Source organism: Populus trichocarpa, chromosome 6 (genome assembly GCF_000002775.5).
Source record: "Populus trichocarpa isolate Nisqually-1 chromosome 6, P.trichocarpa_v4.1, whole genome shotgun sequence".
NCBI classification, from domain to species: domain Eukaryota; kingdom Viridiplantae; phylum Streptophyta; class Magnoliopsida; order Malpighiales; family Salicaceae; genus Populus; species Populus trichocarpa.
Window position 1 is genome coordinate 10,841,975 of NC_037290.2, and position 21,563 is coordinate 10,863,537.

Below are 21,563 nucleotides of genomic sequence, written 5' to 3' on the forward strand. Positions count from 1 at the left end.
AGGGGTTGGTAACTAGTAGCAGATGATGTCTGGTAAGCCAAGGTAACTAGTAATTGTAGTAGTAGCAGGTGGTGTTTGATATGTTAATGTGATCGGTAGTTGTTGGAGTAGGAGGTGATGCCTGATAGATGTACTTATAAAAGGTCTCATTTGATGAATGTGAGAACTCTTCGATGATAAAATCAGTTATTTTGTAGAAAGAGAAAGTGTAATGATATTTTAAAGACATAAATTTTGAAAATATATATATTGGAAATGTTAAGAATGAAGAGATTGTGAACCTTGAGTTTGGATGATTCATGTGGTATTTATAACCTATGAGTCTTGTCCTTTAATGAAGAGGAAGGGCTAAAGTGTAACTTCACCCTTGTAATATTTTAAATTGTATTATACTCAAAATAATACATATGAGATTAGTGAAAAATACTAAAGGACTTGCGTGGGATCCTGGAAAAATTTCCAAGGAAGCACTGGACTCGAGCAAGGTGCCCGAATTCATTATAGATGAAAAATGAGTCTGGGTGCGCTGCCTAGACTCAATCATGTTGAGCTCGGGCGATCTCAAAGAGATGCAAGGTTACATGCCCAACACCTTATATGTTGGGTGTGTGCTTATCACCAGCAGGGCGTGTAACGCTCATTACATGGGCGTACACCCTTGCTTGATGATGGGCTAGGGATCTTGCTCGAGCCTATGTTTTTAGAAGCTAGCCCTGAGCTTCTTCCCCGAGCCTATACCCCTTGGGTGTTTTTGATCCATTTTGGAGGGTTTTTTGCTCCATTTAATTTTTGATCCATTAGTTGTTATTTTTGTGTAAGTAAAAGATTGGCCATCGTAAGAATAAATTCTATAACATATTCAAACCAAACATTTTTCGTTGAATTGAAATGCATTTATAATTTTAAAGTCAATGGTGTTAAATTGAAATAATAATAACATAATAATAGAAATTCATTTATAATTATAAACAAGCACCTCTGTTTTGGTGGCGGCTGGGTTAAAGGTTTTGGAAGTATTTGGAAGTGTGATAACGATTGTTTTTTAAAATATTTTTCGTTCAGAAATATATCAAAATAATATTTTTTTTAAAAAAAATATTATTTTTAATATCAGCACATCAAAATGATTTAAAAACACTAAAAAATAATTAATTAAAATTAAAATTTAATTCTTTTCAAAAATATTTTTAATCACAAAAATAAACTAAACAATCTACTTCCAATTGTTACCAAATTGAGGTTTTCAATTTGAAGTTTCAGATATAAATAGGCTTGGCATAATTAGATACCAAGATTGCATAGACTATTTTATGTTTTTTAGTTTCTATTTGGATTAGCCTTACAGGGAAAATGCCTATTAACAGCAATGGTTCTCAGTAGCATGTGGCTCACATTTTTGTTTGATAGGGAGAAAGACACACATGACACGTTGCTTGCCTGAACAGATTTGGTTATCTGAGATGGTTGAAAGTCTGAGCTCCAAATAAATTGACTTATAAAAACCATTTTCAATCTTTTTATCTAAAAATACTTGAAAATCACTCTAAATACGTCAACAAACTTATTTCTAATCTTAAATCAACATTAAATCAATTAAAAAATCAAAAATAAACCTGAAATTTTTTTTGAGACTCTATATACTTTTTCTGACGAGATAAGAAGTCAATTTATATGGAATTCTTCTTATCAAAGAAACTTAATAATACCAAGATCGGTTTTTTTTAATGCCAGAACATGGACAATTGACAACTCTCTTTATTCTAGTGTTTTTTAGCAACTCTCTCTTATCTCTCAAAGACATGGATTATAATATAAATAAAATAAAATCTTTTATCAAAAGAAAAAAGTTTCAAACTAAAAAGGAGGGAAAATCATGAAGGCTAAAATCAATAAAAGACTCTTCATGAACAGAGTACCCAAAAAAGTCCCGCATTCATTTCTCACGGTCAAATTTGGTCCTTGTAATTTTAATTTTCTATACACAATAAAAGACTAATATTTATTTTGCAAAATCAATTATCAAATTTTATTGGGATGTTTAGAAGGCAAATCCTAACAAACTATCAAATCCAAACCCCGACAAACACAATATTCAAGGATTAAATTGAAGAAAAAAAAATATGTGAGAATAGTGTAAAAATTTCGAAGGATAAAAAAAGAGAGAGCTAATACTATTGAAATAGACAGTGATTCCCCTCATAATGCAAACTACACTTCACACAGAAATCTCCACTGGAATTAGTTTTTTTCTTAATGATAAATGATAAATGTGTAGAAAAGATGGAAACTTAGAATATTATTTTTGCACATTAAAAATTGGCGATGGTTCAAGAATGTCCTCGCATAGGCGTGATGAAGGGGGCGCAATCCACTGCTGAGGAACTATAATAATTATTGAAAGCTCTGATCAACTTTGATAGTTGTATCCAGGTTTTTATTGACGACTCACATCCTTCCAGAAGGAGAACCCTTTGCTGCCTCTCTTAGGGAGTTCTCAATGCTGCGTGTAATTTAGTGAACTGTGAGTATAGACTGTTTCTCGCACCACATCGCAGGGGTTTCTTCTTGTCTGAAGGCATTCTCTTAGCAGAAAAATCATCATTTCCAAATTCCAAGTGTATTCGTCGCTCAATTCGTTTACTATTCTTTCCCGGAGAAGTTTTCAGCTTGCATTGCTCCCGGCCCCCTAGGAAGCTGCATGCTCTTCTCTCGAGCTAGTCCCCTATACCTTTCGTTGCTTTATGCCAAAAACCTTCACTCCCTGCTCGAAACAAGGACCTCCTGGCCTCCCTCTGTGCCCGCTCTCAAGTAGAGCCATCTTTTCTGTAGAAGGTCTTCTAGAGTGCCTGCCAGGCACTCTTTAGCAGCTAAATCATAATAACATGACATTGAGCTCTCTGCAAATTCACCGAGCAAGAATAGAAAGCATACGGTTCATTAAAGAAAGCAATTCGAATAAAACACACAAGTGAGGTAATAAATTGTTCCATTTCATTTCTGATTGAAATAGAAATTCTTTGACCTAGCAAAATAGAAGAATGGGATTGGAAGAAAGGCTACAAATACCTAACATCCCCTCCTACATGTACAACAGCAAAATAAAAGTTGACAACATAATCAAGTAAATAAGCAAAAATCCTCTCTAAAAACAGAAATAAATCACTGGGAGACACCAAGCCACTTGGTGAAATTCTCGAACTCGGTGTAATCGCTGTCAGAAATCATGGTCTTGTACCAAGCCTTTCCTGCAGCCTTAGCAGCAGCTAGCTCCTCCTATTGGTTTCATAAGAAAAGAAAGATTGTTAATAAAGAAGTAGACAAGTGCAAGACACGCCAACAAAACAAAGAACTATTTGCTGTCTGCGGCAAAACCTATAGTGTACAAGAGATTAGAATTGGTATAGCGTAATAATTGATGAACATAGCTATGCTCTGAAAGCTTAGCGGTGTACAAAACTCCACCAAATTGTTCTGATAGTAGTCTATACCACATTATTCTGACATTCTTAATACACAAAAAAAAATCACATTTAACAGCTTCCATCCACAACACCAAAGCATACAAAAGCAACCACCTAATCATTTCACAATCACAACATATAGCTATTAACAATATATCACTATCAAGCAGGAAAAAACAGATAGATAGCCAACATACCTTCGACACAGGTTTCCTCTTCCTGTCGAGCTTCTCCTTCTTGGACTTCACGCGCTCTGCTTCAGCCAGAAGGGCCATCCTCCTAGCAGTCTTAGCATATGGATTCAATTTCAGCATCACGTTCAAGTTCTTCAGTGGGTTCTTCTTCAAAGGTGCCCTCTTAACCTCCTTCTTGATTGGATTCACAACGCTCTGAACCTCGTCAGAGTTGATGATCCTGGCCAAATCAGCATTGACCATCTTGGTCCTAGGCAGAACATAACCCTTCTTCTTCTCGGAAGACTTGTCAAAAGTCCCATATATTGAATCAAGCTTCTCGATAGCTGATTTTGTCCAGATCACAAACCTTCCAAGATGACCGCCGGGAGCCAGCCTCAACAAGTTCAGCCTCTCAACGTTAGCCACCTCCACTCCTGGAATGTTACGGAAGGCCTTCACCAACTTAGCACCTTCAGTTCCATACACGATCAGGGGTCCCTTGCGGGAAATGTACCTCCTGTTCCTCATTTTTCCCTTTCCAGCCCGGATCGCTTGAGAATCCTTGGCCTTCTCGGCATCTGGATAAGCACCAATTTCCTTCAGCACCTTAATAGCAGTGGATGTTTTTTCAATGCTCTCGGCCGAATCAGAGATAACCAAAGGCATCTCAGGGACTGACTCCACCCGGTGACCGCGTGCCATCACCAAAGAAGGAATAGCAGAGGCAGCAATAGCTGAAACGACGGCGTATCGCTTTTGGTTGACGTTAATCTTCCTATGCCAGCGGCGCCAGGTCTTGGTAGGAGCAAACATCCGTCCACCACGGCACATGTTTCCAAAAGCTCCCTGACCAGCACGGTGAGTTCCACCACCAGAAACACGGGGGATACGAGAAACGGCACGACCGGTACCCCAAGATTCGGCTGAGGTCTGGTGGCCGGCCTTCTTCGAGACGGCGTAAGGTTGACGGCTGTTCTTGGAGATGTTGGAGTGGACATAATTGACGATGTCTGGTCTGATTGAGGCCTTCATGACATCGGGGAGAGCCACGGTCGTGACAGAATCAGTGGCCATTTCATTGAGGGACGCGGGTAGAGGTTGAACGGAGACAAGGGGGCGGGCGGCGGCGGCCATTTGACGGTGTGGGGGTGTGTGTGTTTGTGAGAGAGAGGCGCGGGGGCGATAGTGGGTGCTCTAGGGTTTTGAAATGAGAGGGGGATTGAGTGAAATATATATATATATATATATATATATGGGCTCTTTTAGGGTTCATCAGAGCTTATTCTGTGTGTTTTGTTTCTCGAATAAGGGTATTCTAGCACGCTGATAAGGCTTGTTTGGGTTTTTTCGTTTTTTTTTTAAAAAAGGAAAATCTGAATTATTATCAAGCATCATGTGCAAGTTGATTAAAAACAAATCCCGAAGAACAACTCCAAAAAAACATAATTCATAAAATTAAAAAACTTTGGACTGTTTTTCTATATAAAAATTATGAACAATGTTGCCAGTTTAGGCAGAAGACCTACAACACTTAATGTAAATCAGTTTTTTTTTTAGTATGGTTAAAGGACAATACTTGATTGATTTTTTTAATTATTTTTTTATTTTTCAATAAATTTTTAAATCATTTCTCGTTACTAATGGACAAAAATATGAAAAAGAAATTTTAGTATCAAAATATAAAATTCTAAAACTTCAGGGACCAAACTAAAGTTTTCCTTTTCTTTTCAATACCACGCTTTGTTTTTTTTTTTTTCCTTATTAATAAAATTTAGATGAATGAAATTGTAAAAAAAAGTTCTTTAATAGTAAGAAAAATTTTTTTTGCAGAGATAAACAGAACAAACTATAATGTTCTGAGTATTATAGATTCTAGATAAAATAAATATTTAATTTTAATTTTAAATGACACTTGTAGAAAGAAAGATTTGATTGGCTAGGGATTGTAAAGGTAGTAAAACTATGAGCAATGTTTTCTCTAGTTAATCAATTAGGTTCTGCAAGTTAAATATGTAAATCCATTATATTAAATTTAAATTAGCTTATAAAATGTTGGGTACTAATCAATGTGATTTCACATGTTTTTTTTTTCTTACTGGAAGTTTGAACAAGAACTTAATTTTTTATCGGAGAAAAAAATATTCATCACTCATTAATGTTGTAAATCTAACATGAATGTGGGATCGAAGGTGATAAGATCTTGACGAATAATAACAATTCAGGATGAGAAAAAATAGATAAATGATGGTAATAATAATAAATGTGACGTATAATGGAGAGGGTGATCTATAAAAATAAATCTTAGGGCATTATTGAAGTTAGAATGAGGAACTATTAAGTTTAGTTTAAAATTCATAACGTTAGTAAATTAATAACGGGTTTTGATGGATAGAAGAATTAGAAAAAATCTAGATGAATGTGTTTTGATGATGGGAATGAAAAATAAAAGTTAAGAAAAAACTGCACAAAAAGTTATTGGTTCAGACCTCAATTAAAAATTAATAATGTTTGTTGTGACGTGCACGACGTCAAATAACGGGTAAGGCTCCTCGATTAAGAGAGGTTTGGAAATGTATGGGAAATAATCATAAAAATATGATTAATAGGGTTTAGGAGTTACCATCTAATATTATGGTCATTAAAAAACCTTAATGATCTACGACTAGTTGTGCATGGAAAATACGTACATATTCTTTTATTATTTTCCATCATTGTTTAGGATGTTTTTATCTAGTATAAATGTAGTTATTTAGCTTGTATTTAGATTTTTTTTATAGACTTGGTTTATTTCTCAATAATATTGTCTTTACAAGGTTGCTCATCTTTTAGTTCTTTATTGAAATTTTCTTTGATTTATCAAAGATCAATTGTTTCTGTGACATTCTTTTTATACTTTTAGTTTGTAATTCATTATAATCACAAGGTTGATGTTTCTTTCATCTAATAATTTTGATGTTTTGATTCATGTAATCATTGTATTAAGATTTTTATTGTAATTTGATTTTAACTTTTCTGGATTTTTTTTTGCTTGCATGTTGATTCACCGGTTCTTCCTTCTGCATCAAGCTCAGCATAATAGGTTAACATATAATAATCAACAAAATAACTGCTAATATTATAAAAAAAATAGTATAATCTTATCTAAAATAAATTACATGAATGTTATTCTATGGAATAAAATCCTAATTATAATTTTAATAATCTAATCATAATGAATCTTGACTAAAATTTAAGGGGAAAAAAAAAGGAATGATCATGAAGGTTTGTAAAAAAACGCTTGCCAATATATTAAAAAAATTATTACAACCTTATTTGAAAAGAAAAGCTAAAACTGGATGTCATCTAATAAAATAAAATCCTAAATATAATGTAAATCATTTTATTATAATTAATTTTAATCAAAATTGAAGAAAAAAACAGAGGGTTGCTTAAAAAAGCCCACCTGTCTAGGATTTGGTGGGCTAGTGCAACCAGGGATGCAGAAAGAAGGCAAGGTGTACACAAGACAAGACTGCAAATGACTTTCTCACGCTTAGTCTTAATTTATTTAGAGAGCGTTCGGCAACGCGGTTAAGGATGTGTTTCTAAAAATTTTAAAAATTTTTTTATTAAAATTTAATATAATTTATATATTTTGAATTATTTTGATGTGCTGATGTCAAAAATAATTTTTAAAAGATGAAAAAATATCATTAACATGTATTTTAACATGAAAAATTATTTAAAAAGCACTCACAACTACACTGCTACACTACGCAAAACACGCTTTTACTTGTTTGAGATGGCAAACGTCAAGTCATTAGCCCTATTTTATATATATCAATCGAAGGAAAAAAAAAAAAGGAAGGAAACACTAATCGCAGTGATTTCCCTTGTAATGCACAGTACACTTCACATAGAAATCTCCACAGGAATTAGTTTTTTTTCTTAACGATATATGAATAATGTGTTGCAAAGATGGAAACTATGGCGATGGTTGAAGACTGCCCTTACACAGGCGTGATAAAGGGGGAGAGACTGATAATTATTGAAAGCTCCGATCAACTGAGATAGCTACTACTAGCTGGCTTTCCCGCGATTTGTTGCGGCGGATTCAGAGCTCGTTTAAGATTAGTTCAGCGAATGTTTTTCAATTTTTTTTTCTGAATGAAAATGCCTCTCAAGATCTGCCTACGCCAATGCTTCACAACTCTAATGTTTTCTCTTTTGTGCTTCAATCTAATAAAAGACCAAAAAAACAAAGAGAATAGAATCAAAAGATTATAAACGATTCAAAAGACTCGTAAAGCATAATCAGTAGAAAAGTAAAGAATGAGCCATGAAATCATTAGAGTTTGACAAATTCTTACTGTCTTGAAGTCCAAGAAGTGAACATTTCAGTCACAGACAACAAACCATTACCAAAACCTTCAGGTTTTTCAAGAAACAATGGAGGCAGACTTGGTTCCTAGTAACTTCAATCCTTTCACTCATCAACTGCTTTATACCTGCTTAAATCAATCGACAAACCATTAACAAGAACTCACAGAAAGACTGCAAAAGATTCTATCTTTTGTAAGAATAAGACATGAGCATCTATCAAACGCAAGCAAAAAAACTAAGAAGCAAACGTACGGGAAAAGAAAATTCTAAATGGGATTCTAATCATGAAAGAAAAGAGCCTGGATGCATGCACTTTGTTTGAAGCTCCTCTGCCAAGGCTCTCATTGTACTGCAATCAACAAAAAATTAGCGAGTGATATGCATTTCAGATATCTGCATGTCAAAAGAAACAGCATTAGAATCCAGCTTAGAATTTTCTTACAGAGGTGAAAATCCAACTTAGACTTGTAAACACCTAAACTTTAATCCAGTTCTAAAACTTTTCTGTAGAGAAACTTACAGAGGTGAAACACCAGTATCAATCCTCCCATATACTAGAGTTGGGCAGCACATAGGGAGACCTGTGAAAAGAGAAAAAAATAAGAATTGTAAGCCCAACAATTTTCAAGCAATATGGATGGCGCCAAAAAAGAAAAAAAAGAAAAAGAAAACTGGGGCACCAGGATGGTGCCATCACGGGGAAAAAAAATATTTAATTGGCTTGGTTAGTAAATAACTCTTCAAGCCCCTCATACATAAAACATAGATTACTCCTGGTTGTAGCCTGTATAGGCCTAGGAGAAAATGAGAGCATCTTTTTTGATCCACTTTGATTACTTTTTTATATGAACTGGAATGTTTTTATGAAATCCTTGTCTGTAAGGACTTCTGTCCATTTAACAAATGAAGCCCAGAATGTTTGTCAATCTTGATAGATGTTAAAGAGAGGGCTTTATTTACTCTAGCGGATTGTACATAATACTGATTAAGCCAAATTTGCGCACTTAATTAAGACTTAATACCATCGTACTTGAAACATATGAAAGCATCATGTCCATTATCAGTAAGATTTGGCCAGTTGTAGTTTGCAGACTCCTTAGCTGTATTTTCAGAAACTGGTTTACGTTTTTTGGAGGCATTGCTTGCTTTTCCATTGCCGATGGCACTTTCCTCATCATCATTGTCTCCATAGACAGGAAGCTTGAACTTTTCAGCTTCAACAACTCCTAGCCTGTGGACCATAAATGTGAACATTTGTCAAGTAGACAAAAAAGATTGTCAAGATCCACATGAAGGGCGGATAATGAAAGAATGGTGGATGCAGCAAAACATATGAAGTTAAAATTTGACCTTACCTAGCCATGGCCTCTTCATCAGGAAGGGTTTCTTCATTGATTTCTGGCATGTCATCTTCATCCAGACCTAGAGGTCAACAATTTACAATCATGAGGTCGTCATAGTAGAGGATCGTGAACAACAGTGATAAAACCAAGGGAAACAAAACCCATTCAAATCAGCAGACAGAACCAAGGAAAAAAACAGAAAGAGCATCCTGGAAAAAATGCTAGCAATTGTAAAAGGAAAACAGAAATCCCTTTCTCCAGACAGGCAGTGCAACAATCGATGTGAATAATTAATTATTGAAGATTTCAAAATTGAACATGGCTAAAAACAGACAAATATTCTTTTCGTCTTCATCTTGATAGCATGAATTTCAGGAAGGGCAATGAATCAGTTAGGTAAGCAAGAAGGAATCTCACTGTCTCAGCAACGATATTCTTACCTACAACCCTTTTCATTTGCTCGATCACCAATATAATTACTTTCCAATTTCTCTGTTTCCATTAACTATATATCAAATTGATTAAACTACAATCATATTTGTTATTTGCCTTACTTACTCTGTAACAATTTCTATAGTCAATCGATCAAAAAACACACATAAACATGCTTAAATGTAAACAAATAAAAAAAGAAACAAAATAATGTGCACAGGGTCGACCAATCGTCATCTCTTTCCCTTTCTAACTTTCCACCTTCACCTATGTATAAAACCCTATCAACTCTCTTTCACTCTGTTTATTATTATGTGCAGAGAGGCATAATTGATGGGCCTTGTTTTTTAGTTCTCACATCCATGTTTGTGGATTGGGAGAGAGCATGTGGACATAAAAAGAAAAAAAATAATAGAAGGGATGCACGCCTGGATCTTTACGGAGACAAAATTTTCCGTAGCGGCGGTGGTGGCAAAAAAACAACTGAAATTACTGGGGAGGAGCTTCACTGTCCATAACCAGGTACTGAGCAGTGAACCTCCTGGGAAAAGACCCAGTTTTTTAAGAGTTGTAGGGTAATATCCAGGTTTTTATTGACGACTAGCATCCTTCCAGAAGGAGAACCCTTCGCTGCCTCTCTTAGGGAGTTCTCAATGCTGCGTAATCTAGTGAACTGTGAGAAGGGTATACTGTTTCTCGCACCACATCTCAGGGGTTTCTTCTTGTCTGAAGGCATTCTCTTAGCAGAAAAAACCTCATTTCCAACTTCCAAGTGTATTCGTCGCTCAATTCGTTTACTATTCTTTCCCGGAGAAGTTTTCAGCTTGCATTGCTCCCGGCCCCCTACGAAGCTGCATGCTCTTCCCTCGAGCTAGTCCCCTTTACCTTTCGTTGCTTTATGCCAAAAACCTTCACTCCCTGCTCGAAACAACGACCTCCTGGCCTCCCTCTGTGCCCGCTCTCAAGTAGAGCCATCTTTTCTGTAGAAGGTCTTCTAGAGTGTTTGCCAGGCACTTTAGAAGCTAAATCATAATAACATGACATTGAGCTCTCTGCAAATTCACCGAGCAAGAATAGAAAGCATACAGTTCATTAAAGCAAGCAATTCGAATAAAACACACAAGAGAGGTAATGAATTGTTCCATTTCATTTCTGATTGAAATAGAAATTCTTTGACCTAGCAAAATAGAAGAATGGGATTGGAAGAAAGGCTACAAATACCTAACATCCCCTCCTACATGTACAACAGCAAAACAAAAGTTGACAACATAATCAAGTAAATAAGCAAAACTCCTCTCTAAAAACAGAAATAAATCACTGGGAGACACCAAGCCACTTGGTGAAATTCTCGAACTCGGTGTAATCGCTGTCAGAAATCATGGTCTTGTACCAAGCCTTTCCTGCAGCCTTAGCAGCAGCTAGCTCCTCCTATAGGTTTCATAAGAAAAGAAAGATTGTTAATAAAGAAGTAGACAAGTGCAAGACACGCCAACAAAACAAAGAACTATTTGCTGTCTGAGGCAAAACCTATAGTGTACAAGAGATTAGAATTGGTATAGCGTAATAATTGATGAACATAGCTATGCTCTGAAGGCTTAGCGGTGTACAAAACTCCACCAAATTGTTCTGACAGTAGTCTATACCACATTATTCTGACATTCTTAATACACACACAAAAAAAATCACATTTAACAGCTTCCATCCACAATACCAAAGCATACAAAAGCAACCACCTAATCATTTCACAATCACAACATATAGCTATTAACAAAATATCACTATCAAGCAGAAAAAAACAGATAGATAGCCAACATACCTTCGACACAGGTTTCCTCTTCCTGTCGAGCTTCTCCTTCTTGGACTTCACGCGCTCTGCTTCAGCCAGAAGGGCCATCCTCCTAGCAGTCTTAGCATATGGATTCAATTTCAGCATCACGTTCAAGTTCTTCAGTGGGTTCTTCTTCAAAGGTGCCCTCTTAACCTCCTTCTTGATTGGATTCACAACGCTCTGAACCTCGTCAGAGTTGATGATCCTGGCCAAATCAGCATTGACCATCTTGGTCCTAGGCAGCACATAACCCTTCTTCTTCTCGGAAGACTTGTCAAAAGTCCCATATATTGAATCAAGCTTCTCGATAGCTGATTTTGTCCAGATCACAAACCTTCCAAGATGACCGCCGGGAGCCAGCCTCAACAAGTTCAGCCTCTCAACGTTAGCCACCTCCACTCCTGGAATGTTACGGAAGGCCTTCACCAACTTAGCACCTTCAGTTCCATACACGATCAGGGGTCCCTTGCGGGAAATGTACCTCCTGTTCCTCATTTTTCCCTTTCCAGCCCGGATCGCTTGAGAATCCTTGGCCTTCTCGGCATCTGGATAAGCACCAATTTCCTTCAGCACCTTAATAGCAGTGGATGTTTTTTCAATGCTCTCGGCCGAATCAGAGATAACCAAAGGCATCTCAGGGACTGACTCCACCCGGTGACCGCGTGCCATCACCAAAGAAGGAATAGCAGAGGCAGCAATAGCTGAAACGACGGCGTATCGCTTTTGGTTGACGTTAATCTTCCTATGCCAGCGGCGCCAGGTCTTGGTAGGAGCAAACATGCGTCCACCACGGCACATGTTTCCAAAAGCTCCCTGACCAGCACGGTGAGTTCCACCACCAGAAACACGGGGGATACGAGAAACGGCACGACCGGTACCCCAAGATTCGGCTGAGGTCTGGTGGCCGGCCTTCTTCGAGACGGCGTAAGGTTGACGGCTGTTCTTGGAGATGTTGGAGTGGACATAATTGACGATGTCTGGTCTGATTGAGGCCTTCATGACATCGGGGAGAGCCACGGTCGTGACAGAATCAGTGGCCATGTCATTGAGGGACGCGGGTAGAGGTTGAACGGAGACAAGGGGGCGGGCGGCGGCGGCGGCGGCCATTTGGCGGTGTGGGGGTGTGTGTGTTCGTGAGAGAGAGGGGGGGGGAGGGATAGTGTGTGCTCTAGGGTTTTGAAGTGAGAGGAGGGTTGAGTGAAATATATATTTATATCGGATCTCATATGATGTTTGGAGCCAAATATATGATTTGTTTTTAATTTTATACGTGATTTGAATTAAATTAATAATTTTATATTTAGAATAAAATATTAAATTGTAGAATTGAATTTAATTATGTTATTTAAAATATTTTTAGATTAGTAATCTTTATTATCTTATTTTTAATTTATTTTTTTCTTATTTATATTTTATTTAATAAGAGCAGGAAATTGCTAAATGATAAGCTATATATATATATATATTCCTTTGGCTTTTTAATATTTGTTTTACATGCTTAAGGGAAGTGCTGGATAAAATATTATTTTATCTCTTATAAAAATATTATTTCTATATATTTTGTAAAAATATTAATTACTATTCATTCCAATAACTTTTTTACTTTTTTTTTAATCTATGCTTTTTTAGTATATTTTTCACAAGATTATCTTTTTTTAATTGAATTTTTTTTTTTATTTTATCTTTTAATATTAGATTGATTAAGAATCGTTCGGGCTGTTTTTAAATCTATCAAATCAATCGGGTCGTATCGGGTTGTTATAATAGTTGTGTATCAAATACATTAAAATACATTTATGCTTTGTTTGTTTTTGCGTTTCAAAAATATTTTTTTAAAAAAATAAAAAATGTTTTTGCTTTAAAATAATATTTTTTGGTGAGACTAATTTTAAAAAAATAAAAAAATTATTTTGATACTTTTCAGAATGAAAAGCACTTTAAAAAATAACCATTAACATACTTTTAAACATTCTATTAGCTTTTTTAAATAGTTTTTTATTATTAAAATATATATATAAAAAATTATATTATCAATTTAGCTCTTCTAAACAACATCTCGGGATACTCTACCCCTCATTCTCCAAAGTTTAAAAATGGGATCACAAGTTCCTTCCAAGATCATGGAGGAATGATACCATTACCATTAGATCATGAGCCTATTAGTAGTTCTTGGAATTTTAAATGGATTGATATTTTTGGCATTTCAAAAGCTAGATATCACCAGCATCTAACATGGAGAAGAAGCTTGTTTTTGCGATTACAAATATTTATTTGCATCAATACGTGAAATCTTTCAAGGCACCTTGTATGATATGGCTTGCATTGTTGATCTCTTTGATATTACAAAATCCGGATATATATCCAATCATGCACGCATGTAAGCATAGAAAATTTGTAAAAATATACTCAATACATTGTGAAAAATGGTTATAGCAACTCAAGAGTGTGTTAAATGGAAAGTAAAAAAAAAAAAATATTGGCTTTTCAATGCTTGTTTTAAATGCTCCAAGAAAGTGTTGAACAAAAATACTAAAATATATTTTTTCTTCTAAAAATACTATTCCTATCAAAACCAACAAAGTAGAGCTAATAAAAAAATAAATCAATAAAATACGGTCATGTGAAAAAAAATTACATCAAACTCTTTGAAGAGAAAATAAAATCCTTATTTCTCTCACTCCAATATAATTAGTTTTTTTTTTGTATGGTTAATGGAAAACACTCTTTATTGAACTCCTCTAGCAAAAACAAATTATTGACATCAACATCAATCTGTTTCCTGGTTGGAATGTGCTTGAACAACCTCTTTTTTTCTTTTCTTATTTTTCTATGACTTTCTCTCTTATCTCTCAACATGAATACCCAAAAACATGAAAAAAAAAATTAGTATCAAAATACAAAATCCTAAAACTTCAAGGACCAAACTAAAGTTTTTCGTGCCTCTTCAATAATAGGCTTTGTTGTTTTTAGTCCTTGTTCTTTCAATTTATTTTTAGAAAAATTACCCTGGCCCTCCTTTGTTTAGTCATTTTTCCTTGTTTGTAAGTTTTTATCTCCGATGATAATATTATCTTACACATAAGAATTTGAAAATCTAAACTCTATTTAAATATTCACTAAAATCCAATTTATCTATGGAGAAGAGGCAATTTGATGGAAGAAATGAGTCGAAGAAATATGTTTACAAAGATTGAAATGTTTACTGCTAAACCTAAATTTCTTAGATAAAAAGTAAATTTAAGTATGCAAAGTATGTTGTTTCTTTCCCCAGATTATGTTATCACCCCCAACACAAACACGCACACACAATAAAAAATCTCATTCACTCATAATAAAAGGCCAAAGCAATCTCAACAAGAAAGATGCGGGGTGTTGTCATACCTCTTAAGGACCTTGAGTGTTTAAATACCTTTTCGTCACTTAACTACCTTTCAAACTAAGAACATGAAGAGAGCATCCTTTTTCTTCTAACACCAAAGTCAACTAATATTGATCAACATTATTTGAAATGGGGTGTGCAAAATTACTAAAGTAGTTGATACTTGATTCTCGTTGTTCATGGAGGAGAACAAAATTTTAGTTTGAATTTGTTTATACTAACATTGTTGTTTAGTATAGAAAGAAAATGCATTCTTGTCTAGTAGAACGGGTTTTTGCAATTTTTAAGATGTAAAGTTGGCAAGATTGAAGAGAGAATCCAGTAGTTTTAGATGTTTTGTTAAGATACACCACATGTTTGATTAAAATTCAAAACAAAAGGGGCAATCTTATAATTACGATAGTTTTGTAATTTGACACAAAAAAATAATAAAAAGGTAATTTTTAATTGTAAAGAAATTTTGTAATTTTAACAATACGAAGGTTTTTTGTTCATTAATTGAAACATAGCAATAATCTTGCAAATACTTTGATTTCTTTTTTTTTCAAATTTTTTTCGCACACATGTAAATTGTTATGAAATTATGAACCATAGGATATAAACTATAATTTCTAAAAGAATAGAGGCGAGGTAAAAAAAATAACTAAACTACAGAAAAGTCAGTGTAATTTTCCCTTTTTTTTTTGAACTATAACAAGAAATTCTATTTTTCAAAATTTATCTTTAATTTAACACTATTTGACACTTCACTTTTGCAAAAGTATGCAAAATGAAAAAATAATCGACACATAAAACATGCTAATATAACTTAAATGGATGAAATTGTAAACAAAAAAAGGTTTAATAACTATAATATGTAGATGCAAGAGTTGCTTATTGTATGATTAGATAGGTAAACAGTGTTGGAATCTTGTTACAATAGGTGATCACACAATTAAATCTGGATGTATAACCATTAACAGGATAATATTCTCAGGTGTCTCTGACTGCTTCATTATTGTGGAAAAGTTTAGTACCTCCTAAGATTGAAGTCTTTCTTTGGCAATTGATGCATGACAACTTTATATACTAGGGATTTCTTAGCCTATAAATATATAATATCCCATCAACAAGCTACTTGTCTGTTTTATGACTATGAAACAAAATCTTCAAGTCATATGTTCCTCAACAATCATACCGCAACCTCAACAATCCACCTTAGATTCCATTGTCCAAATAAAAGACATGAATCCCGAGTTTTTTTAAAAAAATAATTATTTTGATGTATTTTTAAGCGAAAAACACTTTAAAAATCAATTTTTATTACAATATCAAACATGCTCTTAGACCCCTAGAGATATGGACATGATTTTGAATAGCAATGTCATATTTAATTTAACAAGCATGAACTACTACATTTCACTGACCAATATGTTGTCAAATTAAAAATATGGGATTGTGGTAGCGGTTGCTTTTAAAAGTGTTTTTCGCTTAGGAATACATGAAAATAATATTTTGTTTTTATTTTTTAAAAATAATTTTTGATATCAGCACATGAAAACAATTCAAAAACACAAAAAATAATTTCAAGCAAAAACAAATTCAAAAAAAGCATGAAATTCAGTTTCAACCACAAAAACAAACAGTCCTAAAAATATATTGGGATAATTTTAAAGAGCCATGCAAGCTCATCAAACTCACAAGTAAGACTAACGTGAGCCATTTATGGGATCATATGACTGAAAGAGAAAATGGTAGGACGTTGACTTTCCAATTACCAAAAAAGTTGATTTGATTCTTGAACATTTGATTCTTCTAATTTTAGCTAAATTGACCCTAATTGTATATTCTTTTAATCAATTGGACCTCTAATTAAATTAACTAGGATCCTAAACTTTTCTACCTCCTTCATTTAAGTCATTAGCTTTTCAATTTGTGTTTGTTGCCCAAGTTTTTCATTTTTTTTAATTATGCCCTTAATTGATTGAATTAGGTTTTAAAACTTTTCTCTCTTCTTAAATTTGGTTCTTGGTCTCCTATTTTATTATCAATGTCAACCTTTTTTTCCTTAATTATTTTTGATAAAACCTCAAATTGCATGCCCATATGAATTTCCAGCTAACTGCAAATTAAATTCATGCCTTCTTATGACCCAAAAACATTTTTTTAAAAAACAATTGTTTTTTTTTCTAAAAGAAACACTTTTTTTTTTGGAAATTTGGAAAGTTTCTAGGGGTCCAAAATTAGTATATGACATCTTATATGATTTATTTTAAAATTTAAGCTAGACAAGAATTCAGATTAGAAGATTTTAAGGTTGATTAGTTAAACCATGTTTAATGACATTTTTAAAGAGCCTTGCAATAATACACCAGTTTTGTTTTATTTTCTGTATTTGCATTAAAATTATTAGAATGCCATTCTTTTAGAATTAAAAGTGGATGTTAGAGTACCGATAGAATGTTACATAAGAAACAAATATTATGGTAGAAAATTTCCAAAAAAAAATTAAGGGTGTTATTGAGATAAAAAAGTTTAAGTTAAAGAAACATCTATTTTTCCTTTATTAATCATCTAGATTTTTATTTGTATATCTTTGGAATGTTTTTAGTTTTTATTAAATAAATAATATATAAAAATGTTTGATTTGTTTTTTGAATAAGAAAATAAAGATTTTTACTAGCAAAATATTTTGTTTTAGTATAATTTAAACCGTACTCTTTCTGTAAGAAATATATTAGTGTCGTGTAATTAAGTTAGAAAATATTAAGAAAATGTTCTTCATCCATGTTTATTTCTTAACTTCATAACTTAATTTTTATTTAATGTTAGGATATCATGTGTCATAATCCAATTTTTGAATAAATAACAAAAATTGAATATAGTTGACAATGAGATTATTAAATTTTAGAGTTAATTGATCAATAATCGAAGAATTAATAAGTTTGGAAATTTAATTAAAATTTAAATTAGTTTAATTAATAAAATTAGAAGAATTAATAAGTTTGCATACTTAATTAAACTTTGAGTTAATTAATTAAATAAATTCAGAGATTTAATTGAAATTAACCTAAGGGCAGAGTTAGAAATCAATTATTACTGATTAGGATCCCAATTGTTAAGTTTAAACTGTTTAGGGGTCAAAGTGAATATTTCCATTTCTGTCGAAACGGCACCGTTGCTGGGGAACAGTCGTGCATCTTCTTCATTCCGATTCAACAGGGAAGCTGGAAAATCGGCAGCAAAGCCGACCCAATCGTGACCACGTTCTCTGCCCACAATCCCGTTCGTGGAGGGATAACAGTCCTGCAAAGCCAGGACTGGTTTGAGGGGCAAGCTCTTTGGGCCTTATAAAAGGCAGAGCAGAGGGAGGAAAAGGAGAACGAGAGCAAAAACAAAGTAAAAACCCGGAGAAAGAAATAACACACGGTGAGAAAAAGAGAGAAGAAGAACCAACCCAGAAAACCAAGGAGAAACCCAGAAAACCAGAGCAATCAACCCAAAAAAATACAGAGTCAAGAACGAAAACACAGGGAGAGGGGAAACAGAGGAAAAAATAGAGAGGCGCGCAGAAATACAAAAAGAAATAACACGCAGAGCAGGGGAGAAAAAGGGCAGCATACACACAGACAAGGATTGATTGTCCCTGCCATCGTTTTATCCCTGCAAAAACAAAAAAACAAAGACAACAATCGGTATCCACAGTAAACCGGCATCTTCATTGTTGTTTCCTTCGTCATCTCAAAATCTGCTGGAAGAAGAAAGCAGACCGCGGGCACAGGAACAAAAGAAAGCAGAAGAAGGAGCAGAGGAGAGGAGAGGAGGTAGTCGGCCAGCCAGAGCTTCACCACCGTCTCCATCGCCTCGCAGACCAGGTAAGCGACTTCTCCTTTTCAATTAAGTGTACACTGTGCAAGTGAATTTTAATTCACTTGCACAGTGCAGCAACACGCGTGCATTAGCGCACGCGTGTTGCTCAGCCCAGCCGGGCAACTGGCTTGGGCCAGTGGCCGGGCCGGGCTGGCTGGGCCTAGCCCAGCCATATGGGCTGAGCTGGACCCAGCCCCAAAGAAATTATGCTGGGCTGGGCCCGGCCCAGCCCAAAAAATAAAAAGCAGAAAAATAAAAATAAAAAATGTGTATGCATGAATAAAAATAATGTAAATTTATTAGTTTATTCACTGACGTCAGAGTCAGGAATACAAATACCGGTTTAAATTTATATTATTTTTATTTGTTGTATTTTATTTTATTTAGCTAGAAAAATAAAAAAATATGTGCATGCGTAAAAATAAATTTATTTTTATTTATTTATTCACTGACGCCAGAGTCGGGAAAAAAAAATACCGATTTAAATTTATTTTATTTTTTGTGTGATGCGTAAAAATAAATTTATTTGATTTGTTTATTCACTGATGCCAGAGTCAGGAATAAAAAAATAGCTGATTTAAATTTATTTTTATAGCTACGTGATATTTACCAACGCCAGAGTTGGAAATATCTGTAGTTAAATATTCACTGACGTCAGAGTCAGGAATATTACACGCAAAACCACCGTAGCATAAACCAACAAAACATTAACAATTTATGACAAAGTCAGCAATGCAGCCTGCTTTAGGCAGGACGCTTAAGGGGTGATAATATCTTTCCTTTTGCATAACCAGTCTCGTACCATAGAATCTCTATTGACCAGTTAGGGTTCCTAGTGACCATAATACTAGGTGACGACTCCTTAAACAAGATCATTCACCATCAAAGAATAGGATGCCAGAAATCCGTTCTTTTCAAAGATTTAATAATTTTTTAAGGTCGCCGCGATGTTGGGTACGACATCACGTATATAATCCTTAATCTATCTTATTAAATATAAATATTAAATTTTTAATTAATGCTTAAATTTTTTCTAAAAGATGTTAGTAATGTTTCATTTTTTTTTCTTTTTGTTTAGAAAATTTTTTATTTGAAACGCAGCCGGGCCAATTATCTGGTATATATCATAAATAAGCAACAAAACGGTGTCGTTCAAACTGCATCTACTTTGCGGTCTTGTCTGCTTTCTCACATTTCGCAAGCCCTAATAAGTTAGAGAGACAATCAGAGAAAAACCCATTTCCCGCCTCCCCACCAAAATGGCCGACAGCACCTCCACCAAATCCAGAAAACGCCGCCAACCCGACCCAGACTCCACCACCGAACTCCTCTTCAAAAACCTCCTAAAACCCGACTCTGTAATCCTCCAAACTCTACAATCCCTCGTAATCTCCACTGCATCCGCCTCCTCTTCAAAACCCCTCACTCTCTCCGACCTATCACTCTCTTCCAGCTGTCGAGAAGTCGCCGACCTCTCCCTTACCTCTGTCCAATCTGAGATCGAAGCCTTAACCATCTCCATCGTCCAATCAATCCTCTCCGGTAAGGGCTTCTCCTTCAATGTCCCCTCACGGTCTGCCACTAACCAACTCTATGTCCCGGAACTCGACCGCATTGTCTTAAAAGACAAAAATACCCTCCGCCCTTTCGCTAACATTTCATCAGTCCGCAAATGCACAATAACTGCAAGGATCCTTTCCTTAATCCACCAGCTTTGTCTAAAAAGCATTCATGTTACAAAGCGAGATTTGTTTTACACTGATGTGAAGTTGTTTCAGGATCAGACACAGTCTGACGCTGTTCTTGATGATGTTTCGTGTATGCTTGGGTGTACTAGGTCTTCTCTTAACGTGATTGCGGCGGAGAAGGGGGTGGTTGTTGGGAGATTGATTTTTAGTGATAATGGGGATATGATTGATTGCACCAAAATGGGAATGGGAGGGAAAGCGATTCCACCGAATATTGATAGAGTTGGGGATATGCAGAGTGATGCATTATTTATTTTGTTAGTTGAGAAGGATGCTGCATATATGAGGTTAGCTGAGGATAGGTTTTACAATCGTTTTCCATGTATTATTGTGACTGCGAAAGGGCAGCCGGATGTGGCTACAAGGCTTTTTTTAAGGAAAATGAAGACCGAATTGAAGCTGCCGGTTTTGGCATTAGTTGATAGTGATCCATATGGGTTGAAGATTTTATCTGTTTATGGCTGTGGGTCGAAGAATATGTCTTATGATAGTGCGAATTTGACCACACCGGATATCAAATGGCTGGGGATTAGGCCTAGTGATTTGGACAAGTATAAGATACCTGAGCAATGTAGGTTGCCGATGACTGAGCAGGATATCAAGACTGGGAAGGATTTGTTGGAGGAGGATTTCGTGAAGAAGAATCCAGGGTGGGTTGAGGAGTTGAGTTTGATGGTGAAGACTAAACAGAAGGCTGAGATTCAGGCTCTGAGTTCGTTTGGGTTTCAGTATTTATCTGAGGTTTATTTGCCTTTGAAGTTGCAGCAGCAGGATTGGCTTTGAGGGCCATTTGGGAGCTGAGGAAAGACCATTGTACGTATTTTCCTGTTTGCAGCTGTAATGAGAACTGGGATGATTTTATGTTGTTGCTTAAATGTCGATGTAGTCTTTCACTTCATCAATGATAATAATATTTGGTTTTGCTCATCTGGGAGTTTTTATCTGTTTCCAAGCGCTAACTAATCTTCAGGGGATTTTAAGGTGT

At 35.0% G+C, this 21,563-nt stretch overlaps 4 protein-coding genes across 5 annotated transcripts; 1 reads left to right on the forward strand and 3 right to left on the reverse strand.

The window, feature by feature from the left end:
• Positions 1 to 2,969: 2,969 nt before the first annotated feature.
• LOC18100240 (60S ribosomal protein L4) lies at positions 2,970 to 4,855 on the reverse strand. The gene is made up of 2 exons (XM_006381441.3): positions 3,659 to 4,855; positions 2,970 to 3,273 (listed from the first exon to the last, which is right to left on the reverse strand). The coding sequence occupies exons 1-2, from the start codon at positions 4,769 to 4,771 to the stop codon at positions 3,160 to 3,162; spliced, it is 1,227 nt and encodes a 408-aa protein (XP_006381503.2). The 5' UTR covers positions 4,772 to 4,855; the 3' UTR covers positions 2,970 to 3,159.
• Positions 2,970 to 12,777, reverse strand: LOC18100242 (60S ribosomal protein L4). 2 transcript variants are annotated; one of them, XR_008059400.1, is made up of 3 exons: positions 11,591 to 12,776; positions 10,952 to 11,202; positions 2,970 to 3,022 (listed from the first exon to the last, which is right to left on the reverse strand). XR_008059400.1 is itself a non-coding variant. In XM_006381443.3 (2 exons), the coding sequence occupies exons 1-2, from the start codon at positions 12,707 to 12,709 to the stop codon at positions 11,089 to 11,091; spliced, it is 1,233 nt and encodes a 410-aa protein (XP_006381505.2). In that variant the 5' UTR covers positions 12,710 to 12,777; the 3' UTR covers positions 10,904 to 11,088. The 2 variants fall into 2 exon arrangements, 1 of the variants encoding a protein (XP_006381505.2); XM_006381443.3 differs by lacking the exon at positions 2,970 to 3,022 and having other exon boundaries at positions 10,904 to 11,202; positions 11,591 to 12,777.
• LOC112326101 (ATP-dependent DNA helicase 2 subunit KU70-like) lies at positions 8,929 to 9,558 on the reverse strand. The gene is made up of 2 exons (XM_024593398.2): positions 9,355 to 9,558; positions 8,929 to 9,230 (listed from the first exon to the last, which is right to left on the reverse strand). Exons 1-2 carry the CDS (start codon positions 9,402 to 9,404, stop codon positions 9,008 to 9,010), a joined length of 273 nt encoding a protein of 90 aa, XP_024449166.1. The 5' UTR covers positions 9,405 to 9,558; the 3' UTR covers positions 8,929 to 9,007.
• Positions 12,778 to 19,976: 7,199 nt separating the features above from the next.
• Positions 19,977 to 21,505, forward strand: LOC18100243 (DNA topoisomerase 6 subunit A). Its single transcript, XM_006381444.3, has one exon. The coding sequence runs from the start codon at positions 20,090 to 20,092 to the stop codon at positions 21,359 to 21,361; it is 1,272 nt and encodes a 423-aa protein (XP_006381506.1). The 5' UTR covers positions 19,977 to 20,089; the 3' UTR covers positions 21,362 to 21,505.
• Positions 21,506 to 21,563: the final 58 nt, after the last annotated feature.

Coding starts and splice junctions, on each gene's coding strand:
- LOC112326101 (XM_024593398.2), bottom strand. CDS start 9,404: ATGCCAGAAATCAATGAAGAAACCCTTCCTGATGAAGAGGCCATGGCT. Junction 9,231..9,354: donor GATGAAGAGGCCATGGCTAG/GTAAGGTCAAAT, acceptor TATGGTCCACAG/GCTAGGAGTTGTTGAAGCTG.
- LOC18100242 (XM_006381443.3), bottom strand. CDS start 12,709: ATGGCCGCCGCCGCCGCCGCCCGCCCCCTTGTCTCCGTTCAACCTCTA. Junction 11,203..11,590: donor AGAGGAAACCTGTGTCGAAG/GTATGTTGGCTA, acceptor TGAAACCTATAG/GAGGAGCTAGCTGCTGCTAA.
- LOC18100243 (XM_006381444.3), top strand. CDS start 20,090: ATGGCCGACAGCACCTCCACCAAATCCAGAAAACGCCGCCAACCCGAC.
- LOC18100240 (XM_006381441.3), bottom strand. CDS start 4,771: ATGGCCGCCGCCGCCCGCCCCCTTGTCTCCGTTCAACCTCTACCCGCG. Junction 3,274..3,658: donor AGAGGAAACCTGTGTCGAAG/GTATGTTGGCTA, acceptor TGAAACCAATAG/GAGGAGCTAGCTGCTGCTAA.